Source organism: Sphaeramia orbicularis, chromosome 8 (genome assembly GCF_902148855.1).
Source record: "Sphaeramia orbicularis chromosome 8, fSphaOr1.1, whole genome shotgun sequence".
NCBI lineage: Eukaryota > Metazoa > Chordata > Actinopteri > Kurtiformes > Apogonidae > Sphaeramia > Sphaeramia orbicularis.
The window spans coordinates 22,027,617-22,037,652 of NC_043964.1; the positions used below are offsets into that span (position 1 = coordinate 22,027,617).

The 10,036-nt window shown below is 39.2% G+C and overlaps 1 protein-coding gene across 2 annotated transcripts; it reads left to right on the plus strand.

The window, feature by feature from the left end:
* The first annotated feature begins 111 nt into the window (after positions 1-111).
* On the plus strand, positions 112-8,675 carry LOC115423474 (kelch-like protein 11). 2 transcript variants are annotated; one of them, XM_030140308.1, is made up of 3 exons: positions 112-165; positions 1,793-2,272; positions 5,456-8,675. In XM_030140308.1, the coding sequence occupies exons 1-3, from the start codon at positions 125-127 to the stop codon at positions 7,038-7,040; spliced, it is 2,106 nt and encodes a 701-aa protein (XP_029996168.1). In that variant the 5' UTR covers positions 112-124; the 3' UTR covers positions 7,041-8,675. The 2 variants fall into 2 exon arrangements, with proteins under 2 accessions (XP_029996168.1, XP_029996167.1); XM_030140307.1 differs by lacking the exon at positions 112-165 and having other exon boundaries at positions 1,684-2,272.
* Positions 8,676-10,036: the final 1,361 nt, after the last annotated feature.

Here is a 10,036-nt window from a genome sequence, read left to right on the forward strand (position 1 = left end):
CACATGTGCAGAGCTCAGCACTAACGTCATCAAAGACACGGTGACGCCTTTCACCTACTGCGCATGTCCGTGATGCTGTCTGTGTTTACCACGCTGAAGTTGGTTCCTCATTCGATCCAGTCACATGAATAACCAGACAGTGCATGTGAAAGGTGCAGTCAAAAGGTAGGTTTTCAGATCACTATTTTAAATATTATACATACATATTATGCATACATTCATCCTTGTTTTAATCACCTATTATTTTAAGCTGTATTCCCTTCTTCTTGTTCTTGCTATGTTTTTCTTACTTGCCTGTGCATAATATTGTATCACTGTGTTTGAGGGGTATGCTTTAAAGCATTGCATCATGGGGCTGTGATAGTCCGGACATGAATTTTCATTAGAAAGCATGCACAGACATAAGTCCAAAACTGATAAATTACATATTGCTATTGTTAGTGTCTAGCTTTGTCCAAAAATCCCCTTTTAGCTTCATTTTCAGCCTATACTGGATATGCTTGGGCCTTTTAAGATTCATAACACTATAATTGATTTTCTCTCTAGTGGTGAATGTTTTTATTGTAAAATATGCCATAACTGTGTTTTTTATGAGCTTAAAAGAACAACATCATCACTATCCTCCTTTTACCACTGCTGCTAACCAGTGGTTTATGCATATGTGAAAAACATGTGTATGCATTTGCATGTATGTGTGTATGGGTTTTATCTTTTTAAAAAAATATATTTTCATTTTTATCTTGTGTTTTACCTTTTCTGCACAACATTGGAAGGAGTTGAAATTTTAATGTTCAGTTGTGCAGTGGGAAAGGCATTCTACTCTATTCTATTGTATTGTAGTCTAGTCTATGGAGTTTTATTCTGTTCTATTTAATATTGTTCTATTTTATCTTAATCTAATTTAATTCTATTCTATTCTAGTGTATAAAGACAGAACAATGAAATTATATGAACAGTTATAAGTTTTACATTTTGCTTCATATTTGTTTTGCGTCTTGTGACATAATTATTTACTTATTTTGGTCTGGTATAATGTTTTTGCATCATTTCATCAGGTATGTATTTACCTATGTTTTGTACTTTCTGGACATGTAGTTTTGCAGTTGGTTTTGTATTCATTTTGTTCTATCTGTGGATGTATTTAGTTTGGTTTGTCTGACTTTATACAGTATGATTTTATAGCTAGTTGTGTATGGCTAACCATTAAGGTTATTATTATTTAGAAGGGGGCAGGAAATATAAGATTTTCTTCATCCTGCTCCTTTTGGAGCATGGGTGTGTACATGTTTGTTTACTTGATGACTACTGAATGTTTACTGATGAAATGCACAACCATGAACAAAATAAATTCTATTCTATTCTATTCTATTCTATTCTATTCTATTCTATTCTATCTAATGCAATTCCGTTCTATCCAAGCTTGTGCGATTCTATTCTATTCTATTCTATTCTATCCAAGCTTGTGTGATTCTATTCTATTCTATTCTATTCTACGCAATTTTTTTTCTTAGTACTATTTTAACTAAAATAAAATATAAAATAAGATCTATAAAATTTATAAACGAAACTGAACTGAAATAAACTAAACTACACTAAACTAAAATAAAATCAAGTAAAATAGAATAAATCGGTGAGTGTGGTTGTGCGCATGCTCCGTCGACGTCGTAGCACGTACCAATCGGAAACGCGCTTCGCCGTCGTCCTCGGTGTTGACTTCATGTATGTGTGGCTGCGTATGTCGCCTCCTTTCCTTCTCTAGTTTACTTCATTTCCCTCCTCTGCTCTCCTCCAGCTCCGGCAGCAGAATGGCAGCGGCGGCCCCTAACCCGGAGGACTCCTCCAGGAGCGGCGGGAGCGGCGGCGGTACCGGTACACCGAGCGCTCTGGCCGGGGACGGGGACGCGGAAGAGGCCGAGGACTTCACCTCGTCCTCCCACTGCTCGGAGCTGTCTCGGCGGCAGAACGAGCAGAGGAAGCAGGGCTTGTTCTGCGACGTGACGCTGGCCTTCAGCAGCGGGGCCGCGTCCGGGAGCGTCCAGACCTGCGAGTTCTCAGCCCACAGGTCCGTCCTGGCCGCGGCCACAGACTACTTCACCCCTCTGCTGGGAGGACAGTTCTCCGAGTCCATTTCCGGACGGGTCGAGATGAAAGAGTGGAGCTCCGAGCTGGGGCCGGACCCGGAGACGGTGGAGAGCGTCATCCAGTACATGTACACCGGAGAAATACGAGTCAGCACCTGCAATGTGCATGAAGTACTGGAGCTGGCGGACAGGTAGGACATGTTTACAGGGGAATGACAGCCTGGGATTGGGGTAAAACAGGGGTCACAATACATACAGCCTGATATATGGACCTCAAGTGGATGGATGGATCCGGGGTGTCAAACTCATTTTAGTTCAGGGGCCACATTCAGCCAAATTTGATCTGCAGTGGGCCGAACCAGTAAAATAATAACATAATAGTATATAAATAATGTCATCCCCAAACTCTTCTCTATGTTTTAGAGCAAAAAAAGTTGATTTACTTTATGAAAAGTTTTACATCTGCAAACTATCTTTTCAAAAGATCTGAATAACATGAACAGACTGAAAAAATAAGTGTAAATTTAACAATATTGTGCCTCAGTTTATCATTTACACATGTACGTTATAACTTATAGATCACAGTGGATCTACGAACACACAAAATATTTAATAACAGGCAGAATCTTGTTAAAATTGTACTTACTTCTCTTAAGACATTTCAGGTTGTTCATATTTGTTCAGGTTATTTACATTTTTTGCAAAATTATGTTTTGTTTTTGTGTAAATACATGAAAATATTTACATTTACAAAGGGAAAAGTTTAGAGTTGTCATTATTTATATGTTATGATAGTATTTGACTGGTCCTGCCCACTTGAGATTGAATTGGTCCGAATGTGGAACCTGAGCTAAAAGGATTGTTCATATTTTAGTGTAATTTTTGCATTTCACACATTCATCCCAAGGGCCGGACTGGACCCTTTGGCGGGCCGGATTTTGCCCCCGGGCCACATAGATAGATAGATAGATAGATAGATAGATAGATAGATACTTTATTAATCCCAAGGGAAATTCAAGTATTCAGCAGCTTTACATACAGCACAAGAAGACAAAAAACAGACAGACCAAAACACAACAGTGGGTTAGTGGCCAAGTTGACATTAAGGTTAGTATATATACTCTACATTGTGTTTTTGACTGCATAAACCACAAACCCATGATACATCTAGTGGTTATTTGAATTATATTAAAGTCTTAAGTTCATTCACTTTTAAGTTGATTTAATTTTGATAACAAATAGCCGCTACAGTATCTATTCAGGCTATTTCTGTTTTCATAATGCTTCGTATTCAGGCCTGTCATTCACTTTCAGCTCAAGAAAAGAAGAATAAAGATAAAGTCAAAGCAAGTTATCAATGAATTATCTACAGTACAGTCTGTCTTCCACTGACTGAAGTGTTGTTCAGTCTGATGCTGTGGGGATGAAGGATCATCTGTAAAATTCAACATAGTCAGAGTTGAGGCTTGTCTAATATCACAGTTTTGTCATGACTGGTCAAAAAAGTAGAATTACATTATAAAGATGTTTAGAGAAGAATAGACCTTTATTGTCACTGTAACAGGAACAATGAAAATCAGTATAGCAGCTCAGTTCAATTTATCAGCAAAACACTTAGTGCAAAAGGGACTGTGTAAGAAAAAAAAATCCACAGTAGTATGAAAAAGTAGGAATGTGCAAGGCTTCAGAATAAAATATTAATACACATATGCTACTAAATTTATATCGACAACCTGTCCTTTAAAATATATGAATAACTGTGAACAACCTGAAATATATGAAGGAAAATAAGTGCCATTTTAATAATATTATGCCTCAGTTTATCATTTACAGATCACAGTGGGTCTACAAATGCACAAAGTGTTTAGTAACAGGAATAATATGGTTAAAATTGCACATAGGTCTTTTAAGACATTCCAGGTTGTTCATAGTTGTTCAGGTCATTCACATTCTTGTGAAAGAATAGGTTGTAAATGTAAAAATTTTCAAGTAGTCCATATTTCATGTCCATATGTGATGTCTGTTTGCATCCCTGTCTGTGATTATGTGCTGATGTATTGTGTGTAATTATATTGTATGTGCTGCTTTTGTGTGTTTGGATTGTATGTGCTGTCTCTGTTTTGTACTGATGTTTCACTCTTCTCTTTCATCTTTTTATCTATATTGATTTATCTTGTCTCTTAGCAGTCTTAACTCTCTCTTTAAATTAATGTGCTGTAATATATTGTTTTTTTTAGGGTGCCTATTGTCATCATACCACGGACTACAGCAGGATACTAGCCATGTTGGCTAAAGCTGCCCTTTTTTACTGTTATTGATACAGTTAGTTAATTGGGATTGTCCACGATACAATAAACTAATCTAAACTAGTTTTACTGGTTTACACTAAAACAAAGAGAAAATAGGTTATTGTGATAGTATTGTACTGGTCTGGCCCACCTGAGATCGACCTCTGAACTAAAATGATTTTGACACCCTTAATTGTTAATATATTCAGTGTAATTTTTGCATTTTACAAATTCATCCCATGGGCCGGATTGGACTCTTTGGTGGGCTGGTTTTGACCTGCCAGCTGTATGTTTGACACCCCTGTTTTAAAGAGACATTCTGTGAGTCAAAGAATAGGGCTTGTGTGGTGTATTTGCAGAAATCAGTACTACAATGATTTACACATGGGTGGAAAATTACACAGATCCTTTGGTTAAGTAAATGAACCAGTGTAGAAATAATATATTACATGTCCAAGTCCTACTTTAGTAAAAGAAGAGTTATGATGGCAGCAACATGTAGATAAAGCACTGAAGTATGAGTAGTAGTTTAATTTAACTTTAACGGATTATTTTACATTAGAATATTAATAGTGAAGCATCTGTTACTGAAAGTGGAACTATTTTATATCCAGTTTTATTTAGAGGGAAGTTTGCTAAAACTGAGAGCTCATGATGTGATTAATAGGAGGAAAATGAAGAAAAAACAAAGTTCTGAAATATGAATCTGTTCTAGTTTTTAGACTTTTACTCTCAACTTTCATTTTTGGTAACATATTGTATGATTTGCACCTTAGGAATAGGAATGTATGTCTGACTCCAAGTTTTTTGATAGACGACAGAGGACAAAATGGTTCTAAACTAGTGGTGTAATCCTTAATAATGTGTTGTATTTATATTATTCATTGTGTAAAATCCTAATCTGAAAGGTACTTGCTAACTAAAGCTGCCAGACAAATGTATTGGAGTAAGAAGTGCATTTGCCTCTAAGATGTAGTGAAGTGGAAGTAATGCAGTACGTGAACCTAACCAGTCATGTCAAATAGTATTACCTAGTTCCACTTATTCTCTCTGACATCCTCTTTTGTTTTTCCTCCATGGGTTCAGGTTCCTCCTACTGCAGCTGAAGGATTTCTGTGGCGAGTTTCTGAAGAAGAAGCTGAGTTTGACCAACTGCGTGGCGGTGCACAGCCTGGCTCACATGTACACCCTGGACCAGCTGGCTCTACGGGCCGCAGATATGATTCGCCGCAACTTCCACAAGGTGATCCAGGACGAGGAGTTCTACACGCTGCCCTTTCACCTGGTCCGTGACTGGCTGTCCGACGCGGAGATCACAGTGGATTCCGAGGAGGTGCTGTTTGAAGCTGTGGTGAAGTGGGTGCAAAAGAACCCAGAGGAGCGAAGCCGGTACTTTGAGGAGCTTTTCCGTCTTTTGAGGCTGCCGCAAATAAAACCCACGTACCTGACCAGGGTGGTGAAAAACGAACGTCTCGTGGCTGCAAACGAGGCCTGTCTCAGGCTGGTGTCCGAGGCCGTTGAGGGGCACGCCATCCGCTTTGAGAACCTGAAGTCAGCTGACATGGAGTTCTGGTCTTCACACATGGCCTCCTTTCAGCCACGTTTTGGCCAGAACATGGACGTTATCATGGTAGTGGGAGGGGTTTCAGAAGGAGGAGACTACCTGAGCGAGTGTGTGGGCTACTTCATATACGAGGATCGCTGGGTCAACCTGCCACACATACACAACCACCTGGACGGCCACGCCATCGCTGCTACTGAATCCCACGTGTACGTAGCCGGGTCTATGGAGCCTGGCTTTGCTAAGACAGTCGAACGTTACAATCCCAATCGCAACACCTGGGAACAGGTGAGCAACCTGACCACACGCAAGCACTCCTTTGGCCTCACTTGCATTAAGGATATCTTGTACAGCATCGGCGGCCACGGAAACTTCAGCCCGGGTTTCAAAGACGTCAGCGTGTATGAACCTGAACAGGACAAGTGGCACAATCTGGAATCTGCTCCCAAGATCCTGCGGGATGTGAAGGCAGTGAGCGTGGAAGACCGCTACGTGTACGTTACAGCACGCACACCTGTTGACACGGATAATGAGGACGGACTGAAGACTGTGACCACTCGCTATGACACAGAGAGTCGCCAGTGGCAGGATGTCGACTCCTTACCGCTTATTGACAACTATTGCATTTTCCAGATGGCTGTGGCCTCCACAAACTTCTACCACACGGCTTCTTGCTGCCCTAAAAGCTACACAGTGCGGGATGAGGTTGCCAGACAGAAGATCAGTGTGCGTATATCTGATGAGATCCTGGAGAGTCTCCCACCAGAGGTCACCAGTATCGAAGGAGCTGCCATTTGCCACTTTGACGAGGACGTCTTCATCATCGGAGGCTGGAAGAACAGCGACGACGTGGACAAGCAGTACCGCAAGGAGGCCTACCGCTACTGCGCCGAGAGAAAGCGCTGGATGCTCCTTCCTCCGATGCCTCAGCCTCGCTGCCGAGCCACCGCCTGCCACGTTCGCATCCCCTACCGCTTCCTGTACGGCTGCCAGCGCTACCCCATGCCCCAGAACCTGGCCCGTCAGCGAGACCGCATGCAGCAGATGCAGCAGCTTCACCGGCGCACCCTCACCCTGCGCAGGCAGCTCCAGTCGCAGATCGAGTGCTGAGCAAGTGACATGTCTGCTCCATCCTAGAACTACACAGCCACCATTTCATTCTAGTCGTCACCTCTGACCGCCACTCATGTAAAAGATGCTGCAGCAGGTCTTGTGTTACATTCATACCTGGTTTTCATCAAACTGAACTCTGTGCCATCGGGTTTCCTGTTGTGTTGTGTTAGCTGCTGTTTGTTGAAAGCCATGAAATGTGTGGGCAGGCGCTCACTGACCAGCTGGTGGTCTGTGTGGGGGGATATGGCAAATGTAAACATGTGAATAAGAGTGTTATATAGCAGCCAACAACTGAATATCCTTTAGTCATGTTGGTCAAGATGACGATTTTCTGTTTGTACATAAAAGCTATATATGTAAACATTTATATTAATATTTTACATTCCGTTATTTTACGCCTGTGTTGGGAGGACTGTGTGACATTAGTATAACCACATTCTCTCATTTAATTCTTACACTTAATGAAGTTTCATTCCATAGTAACACTGTGACAATCTCTTCATGCAAGAGTCAAACTCTATATCATAATATTATTGCTCTGTTATTGTAGAATGGCTCTGCTTGTTACTTTGCAGCCTTAAGACCTAAATAGAAATCGTTCCAGAGAGGCTGTTATCTTTAAATTCCTGTAGACTAGTTTGCTTTTAGACTCAGCGGTTTCACTACAACGCTTGTACAGAGAATATTTCTGTAATTCTACTTGTTCATGTAATGCTCGAGTGGACTTTGTTTAGTTTTCTTACAGGACGAAGTGGGAGGATTGTAATTTCCAGACAAGACGCATAAAAAAAAAAAAGAAAAGTGAAACGATGTAATGAAATCATTCCTATGAATTACATTAATACTAAAATACTCTATTTGGCCATTGCATCAAGCACTAATCATAGGCAATGGCTCAGTTATTCCTTTCATTTGCACTTTGGCAAGTTATTCCTCAGTGTGTTCCTCCTCATTCAAGAAAGATGCTTATATAAAATGTGTAGAAGTGTGCTTGTGGGAGTATGTGTTTCTCCAACAAATGGCAATGGCTTCTTTCTAACTGCACTTTGTGACAGCTAATTGTTTGTAAAGTCTTACAGAAGCATAAGGATTTACGTTGCCACTGCACTTTGACTTGACGCTTATTCATTTGTTTTGTATCAGACAGGGTGATTGTATTTGGGAATGCTTCGTTTTATCCGGCTTCAGACCAATAACTTAAACATGTCTTTATTTGTAGCTTTGTTTCCCCACATTAAATGTCTTGTAAAGTCCTGTGTTATTGTAATTCACTACCAGATGGGTGTATATTAGAGATCTGCTATGTTGTTCCGTGGACCCTTTTGCCCTCCAAAGATACCTAGAAATGAATTGAAACTGAATCCGATTCAAAGGGAATGTTGTGAGAATGAGATGTAGCTGACATTAAGAAATTCCTACTGCCCGTGCAGCGCCTTTTACAGCATAAAGGTTACAGAGCGCAGAAATGATATTCATTTCCACTTTATGACCAAATTAAATAGCACTGCAAATATCAAGTGGAATAAGCTATGTACTTTGCTTTGCATGTGATAGTCTGACATTATGTCCTTAAATTGGATGTAAGAAATGTTATTGTCATCACTTGCAATTAAAGTTGTTTTGTAAGAGAAATGGCTGTTCATATGATGTATTATTTGATGTTGCCTTTGAAAGTTAATGCCACCTTTAATGACAACAATGAAAAGTAAAGTGATGCTAAATATAAAAAGATTCATTCATTTTCATCAAAAATCCATGTAAACTAGGATAATTTCATTCAATTGTGCTGCAACATGTGGAAACATCACACTAGCTTGGTTTTCAAGAAAATGCACAACAAGAAGTGTACAAATGTATAATAGCATTTACTGACATGAATTGTAAAATAATTGTATTAATTGTGCAGCTCTGTTGATAAGTATTTATTCTGAACATTTGTAGAATTTGAGATCACTACACTGCTTTTACAAAACCATTTGAGAAAAGGTAAAATACACTTTTATTTAACCCTTGTGATGATTTTATTTGACCAGTAGCTCAACATACTATATAAGTAATTCCTTCATTGTGTACAAGTAAACACTAGTTATAGTAACAAGGACTAAAGTAGAAGTAGTATATCCCTTTCATGCACGAATTATGAGAACCTTAATCAAAATTTTTTCCTGTGTGTTTTTATTCCTCTTTAGGCATGAGAAAAACAATGCAATTGAAAATTTTCTTCTGAAAAATAAATAAAAAATAAAAAAATATTTTAAAAATTAAAAAAAATGCAAATACATACAAAATAATAATAATAATAATAACAAAAAGTTCTTATGAACCAATTTTTCATGAAGTTGCAAAAATGTCCACTCAGCTGGACACAACACGTTTCATTTTTGACGCACAGAAACATGTATTTACTGATAAATTGTGAGGAAACTATGGAGAGGGCTTGGGATTCTGGGGGATTTTTGCTCAGGAGAGATCTACATAATGTTACCAATTCATGTCAGAAAAGATATGTAGTGTCTTAAAACTTTAATAAAGATGTGTGTAAAAAAAAAAAAAACAATGAAAAGAACAACAAAACCCATGAACATACAAGAGAACAGCTGTAGAAGAGCTGTCCACTGGAGTGACCACTGTGCATGAAAGGGATATGAAAAATTAAGGTAAAATTAAAAGCTGACAATTTGCAAAGGGTAATGCTGCACCAGGGAACCTACATAGGAACTTTATGTGACTTATTTGACCCCGGGGGAAGACTCAACACGTCCCACTTCGAGTTATGCAAGTAGTAGTGCTGCATTCAATGTTCATCTTGGGGTTATCATTCATACAGAAGTAAATATAAACGTATGGTTGCTAGCGCGTGTGCTATAGGGTGTATTGATATTTCCAAAGACAAGATCACTAGCACAAACATTTTCAAGCATAACTTTTAGAAAAAAACATGAAATCAAACGTTTTTCTTTTTATTGAAAATTGATTTGGAAAAAAGCCCCACA

What these genes read in the sequence shown, in the direction of transcription:
- LOC115423474 (XM_030140307.1), top strand. Translation starts at nt 1,722, where the DNA reads ATGTGTGGCTGCGTATGTCGCCTCCTTTCCTTCTCTAGTTTACTTCAT. An exon ending in GTACTGGAGCTGGCGGACAG is followed by an intron (nt 2,273 to 5,455) that starts GTAGGACATGTT and finishes CCATGGGTTCAG; the next exon opens with GTTCCTCCTACTGCAGCTGA.